Genomic DNA, 15,850 nt, shown 5'->3' with positions numbered 1-15,850 from the left:
TTGCAGGAGTGGGGTGTACCACATTACCCACTTTCTGTTACAAACCACCAAAAGTAAAGAGAAACAAACAAACTATGGGCTAAGGTTACACATGTTTAGCCGATGGCAGGAGTACCAATGCTCTTTAAATACTGTACCTTTTATTCTCAAATACAATTTAGGCATTTTAAATTAAAGCTCGTTCATCATTCAAAGGTTTTATGAATACACCCATCCATCCTTACTCGTACTTCTTCTAAACTAAAAAAAAAACCTTGAAAGCTAATTAGTTAAGTTATAAAGCGAAAACTAATAGATCAGAGGCTAATTAAGCAGTTTATGATACATATGCCATTGTATCTTTCTTTTGTCATTTTATCAATTTTTAATATATTCAAGAAGTCAAAGTCATGGGTTGACAATCCTTATGTAGGTAGTCTCCAATTGATGAATGGGTTGTGTTCCATAAGTTCCCTTTAAACTAGATGGCTTGGAAGAAGCATTTTCCCTTATAAAAACGGAAAATGCTAGTTAAGAGGAAGAACATTTTCTAGACATTCAACTCACATGAGGCAAAACTAAAGTTCATTTCTGGCATCCTTTCACCTCCTTGTGCTTGTTGTTTCCTAGGCCTTTGGTCCTCTATTTTGCCATCCCACTCTCCAAAGTGACTTACCTCTTTCCCGTCCCCAATCAAAAATCCCTATTTTTCAGTGCAACTGCTTTCATCTGAGTGTTTCAAAGAAAACAATATGAACTAATTTAAGGGATGATTAGATGGTTACATCTAATCTTCTCAGAGGTATTTGTACATTTACAAAAGATGCTGACTCCAAAGGCATTTTAATTGGTGGAATTTCAGAAAGGAAGATTGAAACAATATTTTAAACATTGAGAAGAACATATTTTGAAGCAGTGGTTATATTATAAACAGGTCAGTTGTGCCACCACAGTCAACCTCCTAAAATGATTCTGCTTTTTCACAGCTATTTCTCTTTCTACACTTCTAAGCCCACCAGAGTGGGCTAAATTCCCCATAAAAACAAACAAGAAAAAAGACCTGGTCTCATTGAACAGAGTTGTAGTAGTATGGAAAGGTAGAACAGTTATTTATATACACATGGATCACTTCTATACACTGAGTTTTAGGATCCTAGCTAGTTGTCTTACAAAGGCACAAGGGGAAATAAATGGGAGTTCATTCAATTTGATAATAGTAAGAAAAAAAAAACAAACACAACATTTTCAGCAGACATTAATAGCATTACTTTGGTTACATGAAGTGCAACATACAATTACATAAGGATTACCTCCTCCCTTACAAAGAAAAAGATTAAAGCTACTTGTTGGCAGCTTTAGTAGTCAGAAGTTTGTTGGAGAGTGTATTGGGAGCGCAAATAGAGGTGCTCAATTACTTGTGTATTTCAGTGATATGTGTTATTTATTCTTGATGTCCATTGCTATAAATCAAGAATGGAATTGAACCATTAAAAAACAGAAAATCTTTTTGCTGTCCTGTTTTTAAAAATTGGATAAGAGTTTAGTGTATGTGTGTTTGTCCTTTGTTGCTGAAGAAGACCATGTCATCAGAGAACTAGTGACGTGACTTGCACTTGGCTTTGTTTTGAGTGAGGGAGGGCTGTGCAAGTCACCAGCCTTACTTCTCCTCCAGAGCCATCTGAATTCAGTGACCAGATATTCATCAGGATGACTGGAGATGACCCAGGATGAAGCAACTGGGGTTAAGTGACTTGCCCAAGGTGATACACCTAGTGAGTGTCAAGTGTCTGAGGTGAGATTTGGACTCAAGTCCTCCTGACTCCTGCGCTGATGCTCTATCCACTGCACCACTGAGCTGCCCCAGACAAGAGTTTAGCAGAATACAAAAGAAGCCCCACAAAATAAATGAGTACATAGTACAAAAGAACAAACTGATTTTTATAGGACTTCTATAAAAAGAATATAATCACCTTTTGTCTCACTTAAATTATAAAAATGTCTCCTGAAAGGATTTTTAAAACAACTTTAAAAGTATATCTTGTTTGTTATATAAGCATTTATAGACATGATTAAGTATATTTGGGAAGAATCACAGCTGAATTTAAGATTATAATTATAGTATTCTCCAATTATATAATTTTCTCTTTTACTATATCATATAATGTTGCTGTGCTGAAACACAATGAAACTTTGTGCATATATGGACATGAATTCAGTATGACACAATCAATGAAGGGAAAGCTGGACCTGAAGTCAGGAAGTCCTGGGTTCAAGTCTAGCTATTTACATATGCTGGCTGTGTGACCAAGTCACTCAACCTCTACTGACCCAAACAACTCTTTAATAGCATAAGTGATTAGCTGAGCTGCCAATATCAATCTCTGCAGGAAGTGTTGACACCATGGAGTTCTCCTAAACTGACTAAATCACAGATAAGTGCTCAAACTTCTCAAAATATGTGTGTATGACATATACATACATATATATATACACACATACACACACATGTGTATATATAATATACATACACACACTCAAATTTAAAGATTGCACAAATAGACACACACATATACATACAGGTATGTATATTATGTGTATGAATATAAATACAGATAAAAGACTCAGGTCTTCATTAAATCAATTTCACATGCACCACAGGTTGTACCATTACCGAAATTACTACTGAAATAATGGTACATTTTGCATTCTCCTTGGAAGAAATAAAAAGAAGCATTTTCATACTGCTTTTGTTTTCAAATAAGTTATATGTACCACTTACCTGGAGGGGGAATCAGAGGTGGAGCAGTGCTGACAGTTGGAGGAGGAGGAAGAAAAGGAGGTGGTGGAAGGTGAGTAGGAGGAGCTCCTGGAGGGAAAAATGGAGGTGGTTTGCTAAAATTGTTGTCTACTTCAGCAGCAGATCGTTCCGAAAGAACCTACAGGAGAGCGGTGAAGAATATTTGTACATATCTATTTAATTTATATTTTCTAAGGATTAAAACTGTAATTAAAGTTTTATTTATTCTAGAAAGGAATGGAAAAAAAGACAAAAGTGAATACTGAATAAAACTGAGGTAAGGGACAGAGATGGAGCCAAGCTAAAATATTCAGACTAAAATTTCTTTTCTATTATTAATTCCCTACTAGAATGCATACACATACAATAAAAACAACCTTCACTATTAGGCTCTATTCTGCTTTAAAAAAAAAGGCAACAAGTGTTGTTTATAAGAAATTATAAATTTAAAAGGGAAAGTCCATGCAATATGCTGGTACCACATAAATACTAATGTTAGGGACTAATTGTATGCTCATCATACATTTACTGAACAGATTTGTTTCAGGAGATCATTCTGCATTTCTTTCTTTTTTTTTTAAATTTATTTAACTTTTAACATTCATTTTCACAAAATTTTGGGTTCCAAATTTTCTCCCCTTTTGTCCCCTCCCCCCACCCCAAAACACCGAGCATTCTAATTGCCCCTATCACCAATCTGCTCTCTCTTCTATCATCCCTCTCTGCCCTTGTCTCCATCTTCCCCTTTACCTGTATTTCTTATTTCCTAGTGGCAAGAACAGTACTTGACAGTTGTTCCTAACACTTTGAGTTCCAACTTCTCTTCCTCCCTCCCTCCCCACCCCTTCCCTTTGGAAGGCAAGCAATTCAATATAGCCCAAATCTGTGTAGTTTTGCAAATGACTTCCATAATAGTCGTGTTGTAGAAGACTAACTATATTTCCCTCCATCCTATCCTGTCCCCTATTACTTCTATTCTCTCTTTTGATCCTGTCCCTCCCCATGAGTGTCAACCTCAAATTGCTCCCTCCTCCCCATGCCCTCCCTTCTATCATCCCCCCCACCCTGTTTATCCCCTTATCCCCCACTTTCCTGTATTGTAAGACAGGTTTTCATACCAAAATGAGTGTGCATTTTATTCCTTCCTTTAGTGGAATGTGATGAGAGTAAACTTCATGTTTTTCTCTCACCTTCCCTCTTTTTCCCTCCACTAATAAGTCTTTTGCTTGCCTCTTTTATGAGAGATAATTTGCCCCATTCCATTTCTCCCTTTCTCCTCCCAATATATTTCTCTCTCACTGCTTGATTTCATTTTTTTAAGATATGATCCCATACTCTTCAATTCACTCTGCGCACTCTGTCTCTATGTGTGTGTGTGTGTAATCCCACCCAATACTCAGATATTGAATAGTTTCAAGAGTTACAAATATTGTCTTTCCACGTAGGAATGTAAACAGTTCAACTTTAGTAAGTCCTTTATGACTTCTCTTTGCTGTTCACCTTTTCATGGTTCTCTTCATTCTTGTGTTTGAAAGTCAAATTTTCTTTTCAGCTCTGGTCTTTTCATCAAGAATGCTTGAAAGTCCTCTGTTTCATTGAAAGACCAATTTTTCCCCTGAAGTATTATACTCAGTTTTGCTGGGTAGGTGATTCTTGGTTTTAGTCCTAGTTCCTTTGATTTCTAGAATATCCTATTCCATGCCCTTCAATCCCTTAATGTAGAAGCTGCTAGATCTTGTGTTATTCTGATTGTATTTCCACAATACTTGAATTGTTTCTTTCTAGCTGCTTGCAATATTTTCTCCTTGACCTGGGAACTCTGGAATTTGGCCACATTGTTCCTAGGAGTTTCTCTTTTTGGATCTCTTTCAGGTGGTGATCTGTGGATTCCCTGAATACTTATTTTGCCCTCTGGTTCTACAATCTCATGAAAGATGACATCTAGGCTCCTTTTTTCATCATGGCTTTCAGGTAGGTCCGTAATTTTTAAATTGTCTCTCCTGGATCTATTTTCCAGGTCAGTTGTTTTTCCAATGAGATATTTCACATTATCTTCCATTTTTTCATTCTTTTGGTTTTGTTTTGTGATTTCTTGGTTTCTTATAAAGTCATTGGCCTCCATCTGTTCCATTCTAATTTTGAAAGAACTATTTTCTTCAGTGAGCTTTTGAACCTCCTTTTCCATTTGGCTAATTCTGCTTTTGAAAGCATTCTTCTCCTCATTGGCTTTTTGAACCTCTTTTGCCAATTGAGTTAGCCTATTTTTCAAGGTGTTATTTTCTTCAGCATTTTTTTGGGTCTCCTTTAGCAGGGTGTTTACTTGTTTTTCATGCTTTACTTGCATGTCTCTCATTACTCTTCCCAGTTTTTCCTCCACCTCTCTAACTTGATTTTCAAAATCCTTTTTGAGCTCTTCCATGGCCTGAGCCCACTGGGTGGGCCGGGATACAGAAGCCTTGACTTCTGTGTCTTTCCCTGATGGTAAGCATTGTTCTTCCTCATCAGAAAGGAAGGGAGGAAATACCTGTTCACCAAGAAAGTAACCTTCTATAGTCTTATTTTTTTTCCCTTTTCTGGGCATTTTCCCAGCCAGTGACTTGACTTCTGAATATTCTCTTCACACCCACTTTGACTCCAGATCCTCCCAGCCAGTGCTTGGGGTCTGAGATTCAAATGCTGCTTCCCAGCCTCAGGGCTTTGGGCAGGGGTGGGGCTGCTATTCAGTGTGAGATTAAGTTCAGGTGCTCAGGTAGGGGCAGGGCCGCCTCATGGGCTCAGTTCCCTCAGGGAGTTTATGAAGAGACCTTCAACAATGGGTCCAAGCTCCTGCCTGCTTGGGGAGCCCTGGTCTGCTCCTGAGTCCGCTGCTGCCTCCAGAGGGGGCCTGAGTTATGGGGGCACCCCACTCCCCTCTTGGCAAGACAAGGGGACCCTCTCACCAACCTTTGCTGCCCGTAGGTGGAGGGACCCGCGTGGCTGCTGGAGATTCCGTCCCTGAAGCCCGCTCGGATCCGCTCCTCTCAGTGCCGTGCGGCCAAGGCAGGGCTGGGCTCAGCTCGGGGTCCGGGGCATGACAGACCTTTTGCGAGAGGTTTTCAGGCTCTCTGGAACAGAAATCTCGTCTGCTCGGTTGTTCTGTGGCTTCTGCTGCTCCAGAATTTGTTGGGAATTCTTTTTTACAGATATATTATGGGCTATGGGTTCAGAGCTAGCATATGTGTGTCTTTCTACTCCGCCATCTTGGCTCCGTCCCCTCATTCTGCATTTCTGACAACATTCAATGTCTTTTGTTTTTCTGCACATATAAGCCACTAAGATTTGGCCTTTGGGCTCATCGGGCTGCATCACAAGTACATGGCTCCACACATCAACACCAGGGTTGGGGGAGAGAACAGGTCAATCTATCCCAGTCACAAGATGATAAAGGATGTTCTGACAGAGAGCCAGATGATCAGGTAGTCTCCAGTATAAGACAGTTCTAACGAAGCAGTGAGAACAACACAGAAAGGTTGAAGGGAGAGGGAAGTTAAGCAGCAGAGGCCCCTGCCCCCAAAACAAGACTGGTCTAGTACTTGGTGCTGCCCATTCTTAGGACAGGAGCAGATTTCTATAGAGGTGATTGGCACCTGTGAGCTCTTAGGCCTCCTAGCCACAGAGCTTACTTGGCCAGAGGGTTTCTGAAGTTCCTTCCAGCAAGTTTAGCCTTGCTGCCCAGCTCTTCCTCAATTCTGAGAAGCTGGTTATACTTGGCCAGACGCTCAGATCGGCAGGGGGCACCAGTCTTGATCTGCCCAGTGCAGAGACCCACCACCAGGTCTGCAATGAAGGTATCTTCAGTCTCCCCAGAACGATGGGAAACCATTACTCCCCACCCATTGGACTGGGCCAGCTTGCACATCTGGAGAGATTCAGTCACAGAGCTGATCTGGTTCACTTTGAGTAGGAGGCAATTGCAAGCCTTCTCATTCACAGCCTTTTCAATTCACTTGGGATTGGTCACTGTGAGATCATCTCCTACAACGTGGATGCCGGCAGTAGCAGTGAAATTTTTCCAAGCTTCCCAATCATCCTGGTCAAAGGAATCTTCAATAGACACCACTGGATAATCCTTGATGAAGCTCTTGTAGAGGTCCCCAAGCTCAGAAGGGGAGATGTACCTGCTGGAATCATCAGGAGACTTGAAGTCTAAATCATATTTCCCAGATCAGAAGAATTCAGAGGCAGCAACATCCATGCCAAATATGACCTTATCAGTATAGCCAGCCTTACCAATAGCATCCTTTAGCAGGTCCAGAGCTTCTTTACTCTCTGGGATGTTAGGAGCAAAGCCACCCTCATCCCCTAAGTTGGTGGCATCTTGTCCGTATTTCTGCTTAATCACACTCTTCAAGTTGTGGTAGACCTTGGCTCCAATGCGCATGGCCTCCTTAAAGTTTGCTGCTCCACCAGGGAGGATCATGAACTCCTGCATGGCCAACTTGTTACCAGCATGGGAGCCACCATTGATCACGTTGAAGGCTGGAACGGGCAGGATGACTTCATCGTTGCCTGCAAGGTCAGCAATGTGACGGTACAGGGAGACACCTTTCTCAGTAGCTCTGGCCTTACAAACAGCCAGAGACACTCCCAAAATGGCATTTGCACCAAATTTAGATTTATTTTCAGTGCCATCCATCTCTATCATCAATTTGTTGATCTTCTCTTGCTCCACAACATTCAATTTCTTGCTAATCAGGGTCGGGGCAATAGTTTTATTGATGTGCTCAACCACTTTTGAGACACCTTTCCCCAAGTAGCGGGTCTTATCATTGTCTCGGAGCTCCAGGGCTTCATGGATACTAGTAGAAGCACCACTGGGCACAGCAGCTCGGAATTGACCTTTTTCAGTGTAGAGATCAACTTCAACAGTAGGGTTTCCACGAGAGTCAAAGATCTCTCTTGCCTGGACCTTGTAAATAGACATGTTGAGTTTCTGGATGGGGCTTCCTCCGCTGAGCTCAGAGAACACAGGCCGAGGGGCCATTCAATGTCTTGGTAAAATGGAAGTTGTCCAACAGAAGAGGACTTAGTAAGTCTCTCCTGAGGGGTGGGGAAGAAAGGAATAAGCATTTCTATAGCAGCTACCATGTGCCAGGACTGTGGGAAGTTTCCCAAATAGTTTCTGATTTGATCCTCGTGCCCTGCAAAGTGTGTATTTTTATTCTCTTCATTTCACTCCATCAGTTGAGGAAACTGACAAAGACAGAGGTTAGGTGATGCCCACAATTACGCAGCTACTAAGTGTCCAAAGCCATTTCTGAACACAGGATTTCCTGACTCCAGGGCCAGTGGTCTGCCCACTGTGCCCATATGATTTCTTTTTAAAAGTTAAGACATACATATGTACTGCAAACTAACACCAAATGATATTACCATCTATGTAGCTGAGAAAATTACCATACAAACAACACTCCTTTATACAAGGAAAACTATTCTATCAAAGCAAATCATTATATCAGAATTTCAAACAGTATTCTTAGTCTTTCCAAAGATCTTTGCTATATTTTCATGATCAGGGCAGCTAGGAGATACAGGAGAAAAAGAGATGGATCTGGAATTAGGAAGACCTAAGTTCAAATACTCAGGGAATTAGCAATATGATTGTCTGGCTCAGTCTTCCCATGAATAAAATGGAATAATAATAATAATAGCACCTACCTCCTAAAGTTGTTGTGAGGATAAAATGACATATTTGTGAAGTTATTTGCAAATCTTACAGCTCTATGTTAACACTCAATGCCCACATGTACACACATGCAAACATATCTGTGAAAATGAATAACTAGTACTCTATATTAATATAGAAGCATCATTTATTCACTGGTATTAGAATATTGTTAGACTCTTTAAAGCAGTCAAATCTGCTTAGAACTACCAGGGTCTTGGCAAAAAAACAAAAAACCTTGCAGATACCTTTAAAAACTTCCAACAACTGATAATTAAAAGTCAAGAGATACCAAGTTAAGGTCAAAATAGATGTGTGACCTATCAGGAGTGGGGAACCTGTGGCCTTGAGGCTACATGTGGCTCTCTAAGTCCTCATGGATTCAAAGGGCTGTGTGCTTGAGGACCTAGAGGGCCACATGTGACCTCAAGGCTACAAGTTCTCCACTCCTGAAAAGAGAAACATAAGAAAATTAGAATATGGAACACATTCCCCATCAGACTGATGGATGAGAGAAAAATTTAGAACTAAGCAAGAGATAAAGAACATAGTGAGGTATAAAATGGATAATTATGATTACATTAAATTAAAAAAGTTCTGTACAAATAAAACCAATATAGGTAGGATTGGAAGGAAAGCAGAAAACTGGGGGAAATTTTTTTAATTAATTAATTTATTTTTAGTTTTCAACATTCATTTCCACAAGATTTTGATTTCCAAATTTTCTCCCCCTCCCCTTCCCTCACCCCAAGACACCATGCATTCTGATTACCCCATCTCCCAATCTGCCCTCCCTTCTATCACAATCCTCCCTTCCCTTATCCTCATCTTCTCTATTTCCTTGTAAGGCAAGATAGATTTCTATACTTGGGGGAAAATTTTTAAAGACAGCTTCTCAGATAAAGGTCTTATATCTCAAATATATAGGGAAACTGGTCAAATTTATAATACTGTCATTCCCCAATTGATAAATGGTCAAATGATATGAACTGCCAGTTTTTGGATGAAGAAATAAAAATTATATATAATTATATAAAAAATGCTCTAAATCATTGATTGGAAAAACGTAAATAAAAAACAATTTTGAGATCTCATCTCATTCCTGTCAGACTGATCAAAATGACAGAAAGGGAAAGTGACAAATGCCAGAGGGGACGTGGAAAAATTGGGACACTAATAACACTGTTGGTGGAACTGTGAACTGATCCGACCATTTTGGAAAGCAATCTGGAATCATGGCCAAAGAATTATAAAACTGAGTATACACTTGGACCAAGCAATAGCGTTATTAGGTCTGTTTCCCAAGGTGGTCAAGGAAAAAGGAAAGAACTTATTTGTTCTAAAATATTTACAGCAGCTCTCTCTGTGGTGACAAAAAACTGGAGATTGAAGGGATACCCATAAATTGAAGTGTGGCTGAACAAGTTGTGGTATATGACTAATGAAATACTACTATGCCGTAAGAAATGATGAACAGGTTGATTTCAGAAAAACATGGAATGACTTCCATGAAATAATGAAGAGTAAAAATGAACAGAACCAAGAGAATGTTGTATATAGTAACAACATCATATGAAGAACTGTGAATGAAGTTATTTTGAGTATTTTAAATACTCAAATCAACTACAAAGGACCTATGAAAGAAGACGGTATCCACTTCCAGAGAAAAAACTGATAAATACGAAGTCCACAGCAGATAACAAAAGAAAACTCGAAAGTACAGAAAAGCAGGGTAGCTTTGAAAACAATGAGCAGTATTTATTACATAGTTTTAAAAAATAGTGTGAAATGGAGGTTCATGGTTTTCATACTGAATCTTCTCTTTGTGTTGCGCTGTGTACATGGCCATGGTCTGGTTATTTTGGTGGTTGGTTGGTATTTAAGTTCAAAATGAATAAAAAAATTTTTTAAAAATATTTTTAAAAGTGAAGAGGTTTGCATTTTAATGACTTAGGGCCACGTCTTATCCTTGTGTTTCAATACCTAGCACAATCTTTTGAACCTAACAGATGTGCAATTCATCTTTCTCAAAATGAGAAATAATCTACTGATTAGAAAAAGAAGTATTAAATTTGAAAATACTCAACCTGGATGTTGCTATTTTCATTTGCACGCCGTCTTCCTTCTACTCGGCTGATAGTAATAGTCTGACCAATTACATCTATTGTGCCAGATAACCTCCTGTAACATAAATCATATTAATTCAGTATCATATCTTGAGACTTTTCTAAAAACGATTTTAAAGTTAAATTGAAAAACAAGCATATTTAGACCCTGGTTATCACTCCAATATAAAATCATATTATAATATTGGTCCAACTATAGACTATCTCCTTAATGTAAAATAACATTGATAAAATGCCTCACTTAGATAAGCTAGTCTATGGAACATTATAAAATGGCCTATATTCAGACCAATATGGTACTTGAGAAAATTTTTATTTATTGAATAAGTGAGATTTGTTAACTGCTTGTTGTATATTGTTAAGTTTCTAGATAATCAGTGTTATCTTTACTTCACAAAGCTGATCACATTAAAATAATGTTATAGGAATACTACAAAAGCCAGGAAATTCAGTTAAAACTATACAACTAATTCATAACTGAATCTGTTAAACTAGGTAGATAATTAGAATATAATGAAAACTATGGGACCATTATATATTGCAGCACATATAGTTTCTAGTATAGTTTCTAGTATAGACTTTTAGTATATTTAGAATATTTTAATGTAAGAAAATATTTTAATGAAATACTTTATCATTTTTACTGAGTCTATTATGAAAACATAAAAATAAATAACATAAGAAAACCACTTTTCTACTCTTGAAAACTACAGGTTTTAGAGAACAAAACTAGAACATTTAATGCCAACTTTATCTCCAAATACTTAAGTTCTTTTAGAATTCAGTTAGGTTCCTTTAGGACTACAGAAAGTTATAAGGCCATGATATAGCAACAATACAATAGCAAAATAAAAATTCAAATATCTCATATGAAAAGTAAAAAATAAATGCAGAAAATATTTACAATAAAAAAATGGTAAAGTTGATATTTGCTGAGGGTTCTTAAAAGACCAGGTTTGCTCAGTTGTGTCATTTGTGTACAACTACATGTATGTGGGGTTTTCTTGGCAAAGATGCTATAAAGAGATTTGCTATTTTCTTCTACAGCTCATTTTACACATGAGGAAACTGAGGCAAACAAGGGTAAGTGATTTGCTCAGAGACACACAGTTAGTAAGTGTCTGAAGCTGGATTTGAACTCAGGAAGATGAAATTCAGTTCCTGACTCCAGATCTGGCATTCTATCCACTGTGCTGCCTAGCTGAATTAGGTACTTTATGTAAATTTCATTTAAGGAAAAAGTCTTTGCATTTGAATTTATGCAAAAAGCATACTGTATCTACATTACTGAACTATGGAACCTTTACACAGACCTTTCACTTAAAGATAAAACATACATAAAGCTATACTATGTTAAACTGAGAAAATTAAAATGACTTAATGGAGAAACAGAAGATTCCCTTGTACTCTGCTGAATTGCACCTAGTACTAAAATGTAAAAACTCTTTTAAAAGTATATGTAAAAATGTCAAGAATTATAATAAATTATAGTACATCTTTGTGAGAATATAACAACATATAAACTAGGCATAACAAAAAGTTATAATAAATATTGTGTAATCCCCCTCCCCCCAGTATTTATTTCTCTTATGTGACTACTACTGACTGATCCACAAAAGTAGAATCCTTAGGTAGTGAAACCAGAAATAGCAGACAGAAGAGGCAAGAAGTCTAACAAGATACTAAAATCAATTATCTCAAGCCCTATTGAGCACCCCAAATCCTTTGTTCTTAACATATCCCATGGCCTCTGGCTATTTTCACTATACAACAGCACCCCACTCAAGCTGGCCCTTCACAGCAATGCTCTATGCCACAATATCAAAATCTCTCTCCCTTCTCCCCTTCAAAACAAATGGTCCCTCTGCAAAAGTACACAGTAGAAACTAATATGATTAAAGTAATTGCCTCTAAGGCATGAAGGACTAAAATGCCTTAACATTACTAGTTTGCTAAAATGCTAATACACCAAGATAAATTCCTAATCGGTTGAATACTGCTTGTAAAATAAAATCCTAGGCAGGAAAGGTGATTGTAAGAAGGACAAGTACAGAGAAAATTTGCCTACTCAAGACCATTCTTGCATTAGGGGCTCTCCTTCTAATTCTGAAAATCTTATAATCCTTATAACAAGAAGCCAATGTATAATCTAATAATGCTCTATGCTTACAAGGAAAGCAAAAAATATTTTATCACAAAAGTCTCCATATACGTATTGCAATAAAGTTTAAAAATACAGTTTATATAGCTACACAAGGAGAAAAATCTGAAAGTGAAACAATGAATTTAGAGTATTGGGAACTGGGGACTTCTGTGTATAATACTCTATAAAGCCAGCCACTGCGCATAATATATATCAAGAAACAATTAACTATCTAACTTTTAGAGATTTCAAAACTAAAGTATCAAGAACTTTCATTTAAAGCCTCAAATCTTTAACTCCAAACAGAATTGACTTTTAATCCAGGTACCCTTTATAATATAAGAACTGTTTTAGAAAAAGCTTTAGTCACTATTTTCATTGACCATAAATCAGTACCATCAAATGTTTTTAAGATTATTCGATGAGACAAAGAAATTATATTAATCAGTCAACAAGTAAAATGAGGTATAAACCCCAAAGTCATACCCTTTAAGTATTTAAATTTAAGTAATTAAAGCAACAGATTGTGACCTGACATGATCACAAACTATTCATTTCTAGCTCTAGTTTTCTCTAGCTATGCTGTTCTGATATGTGTTAATTCTTCTATGACTTTCTATCTACATAACAGGGAGAATAATTTTCTCTATAATATACAGATAAATTTAAAACCATATTGATGACTTTAAGTCTTAGATATTTAACTGTCTCAGATACTTTATGTCTTAGATACTTAACTACTTAGATATTTAACTACTTTAAAACAGGGTCAGAAACAAACATATGTAACCTAAAATATTAGGTTTTAAAATGCTGTCATCAGATAATATGATATAGAATCCAAAGTTCTCTAGAATATTCCATCTGAACACATTCTTAAAGAATATAACAAAGAACAATTTAAATGAATAGGAAAGAGAAGAAATTTATATGTCTTTTCTAATCTCACATTTTGACATAATGGATCTCAAATTATTTAAATATCTCTAAACACTGGTGACCAAATAAAGATTTTTTTAAAATATCATAACCCCAAAAATACCAAACAACCACAGTATTGTAGTATTTAGCTAAGTCTGTCACATTACTTTCCAAAATTTCCAAATTTCCAAACCACAAAATGCATACAAAAATTTTATACTAAAATTGGTACTAAATACATTATTCCTCCTCAAAATAACCACACATGAAGTGTGAATATCTTTTCTGTATTTAAAGGAAGATGTTATTTTGGTGAGCATATGGTAATCACAACTGTCAATACACTATATAAACACTCTAGCAAACTGATTATAATAAACAAATCAAAGAATCTAGTACTCAAAAGTGAACTTGGAAGATAATGAGACCAAAAATTAATCCTAGAACCAGAAAACTTTGAGATCACATTTTACAATCTTCTAGAGAAAAGAAAAGAAGAATCCCAGAAAGGTTTCTAGTAGGCCAGAACCAGGAACTGGACCTCTTGGCTTAAAGACTGTCACTTCTTCTATCATATCAAAGCATCACTCAACAATGTCTAATTTTTTTAAAAAAATCATAAAAAATTAAATTATCTGCTGCCTTTTTTCTTGTAACAACGATGCTGTTAGCTGATATAGATTATCAGTAATGCATAAAAATTGAGGGACCCCTACTACTAGCCAATCTTGTGAAATAATCTATCCTCTCCCAAGGACCTCGTGGGATCTTCAATTTGAGCTGATGGCTGGCCAGAGTTAGAGGCATAATCTAACGCTATGAAACTGACTTTGAGGCCAGCTCTAACTACTACACACCACACTATTTCTCTAAAATGTCTATCACATAATTTTATTTTTACAGCATGGATTTAGTACTGTATAAAGCATAAGTAAATGAGGGACCTGTGTTTCTGTTGGTATAAGGAACTCTTTAAAACAGTGATTCTCTTCTATCAATAGAGATGTGATCTCTTCTACAACTTAAGAACTTACTCAGGTTCATACAATTACTAAGTTATCGGGGGGGGGGGGGGGGGGGGGGGGGGGGGGGGAAGCGTCTTCTTAACTCCAAGACTAGCATGCTAGCTACCATGCTATGTTGCCTCTGTGTATAATATATAGCAAGAAAAAATTAACCAGCTAACTTTTAGAGATTCAAAACTAAAGTATTAAGAACATTCACTTAACAGCCTAAAATAGCAAAAAACAAAACTGAAAATACTTTATTGCAAATGTTTACAATTTCGTAACTCAGATGCTTCACCTATAAAGGTTTCCACTTAAATACTTGAAAGTGACATACCTTGGTGGTAGGAGCATTATAGAACACGTCAAATGTTACCACATTTGGGAGTATTGGTTGCCTTGTTTTCTTTTAGTGAACTTCAATGAAGGCAATAATAATTATGCTCAAGAACCTCTGGATACAGCAGAACTACAAAATCTTCAAATACCAACAACAGTGTCATCCCTCCACTCCCTCCTGAATATTTTTATTCTTTACAAAACAATTTGCTTTTCTTTTTAAGGGTATCTCTTTCTTGGGAAAAAAATCATAAAATCTGGAATGGCAGTATAGTATAACAATCCCCATTCCAATAGAACACTAGCCTTGGGAATCAGTAAACAGGATTTCTAAGTCATACCTCAGGTCACAGTGTACAGGGCTTCATAAAAACCACAAAAACTCTTTGAGCTTCAGTTTGCTCATTTTAATACTGGGGGTGGAGTGGGGGTATGTCAATCCTTAAAAGATAAGCAGTCAAAGGATATGAACAAACAGCTTTCAAAAGAATTACAAACTTTAAAAATAGGATGAAAGAATGCTCCAATTAACTAATAAGGAAAGAAATTAAATGGCAACACTGAGATCTGATCTCACACCCTGCAAATCAATACAGATGATAAAAGACAGGAAGAGTCAATGGTGAAGGGGCTGAGAAAGATAAGCACATAGGTACATTGTTGGAGCTGTGAATCAGCACAAGCATTAAAGATCCATTTGGGACTACACAAATAAGGTGACTAAAATGTCCATATCCTATGATCCAGAAATTCTACTATTGGACTTATACAACAAAGCAGACCACTGATAAAAAGAAAGTCCCCACATACACCAAAATATTTGTTAACAGAACT

The 15,850-nt window shown here is 37.1% G+C and overlaps 1 protein-coding gene and 1 pseudogene across 8 annotated transcripts in view; both read right to left on the bottom strand.

The window, feature by feature from the left end:
• The window catches only part of FIP1L1 (factor interacting with PAPOLA and CPSF1), a 105,801-nt gene that overhangs the window by 51,920 nt on the left and 38,031 nt on the right, over positions 1 to 15,850 (bottom strand). For all 8 annotated transcript variants that reach the window (XM_072620777.1, XM_072620778.1, XM_072620781.1 and 5 more), the window contains 2 exons: positions 10,568 to 10,661; positions 2,759 to 2,915 (listed from right to left, as the gene is read on the bottom strand). In XM_072620777.1, the coding sequence (XP_072476878.1) occupies positions 2,759 to 2,915; positions 10,568 to 10,661 (251 nt within the window). The remainder of the gene's footprint in view (positions 1 to 2,758; positions 2,916 to 10,567; positions 10,662 to 15,850) is intronic.
• LOC140511615 (alpha-enolase pseudogene) lies at positions 6,341 to 7,881 on the bottom strand (annotated as a pseudogene).

This window comes from Notamacropus eugenii, chromosome 6 (assembly GCF_028372415.1).
Source record: "Notamacropus eugenii isolate mMacEug1 chromosome 6, mMacEug1.pri_v2, whole genome shotgun sequence".
In the NCBI taxonomy this organism is placed as follows: domain Eukaryota; kingdom Metazoa; phylum Chordata; class Mammalia; order Diprotodontia; family Macropodidae; genus Notamacropus; species Notamacropus eugenii.
The sequence above is the reverse complement of the archived record's forward strand: the minus strand, read 5'-3'. Positions and strand labels throughout refer to the sequence as shown.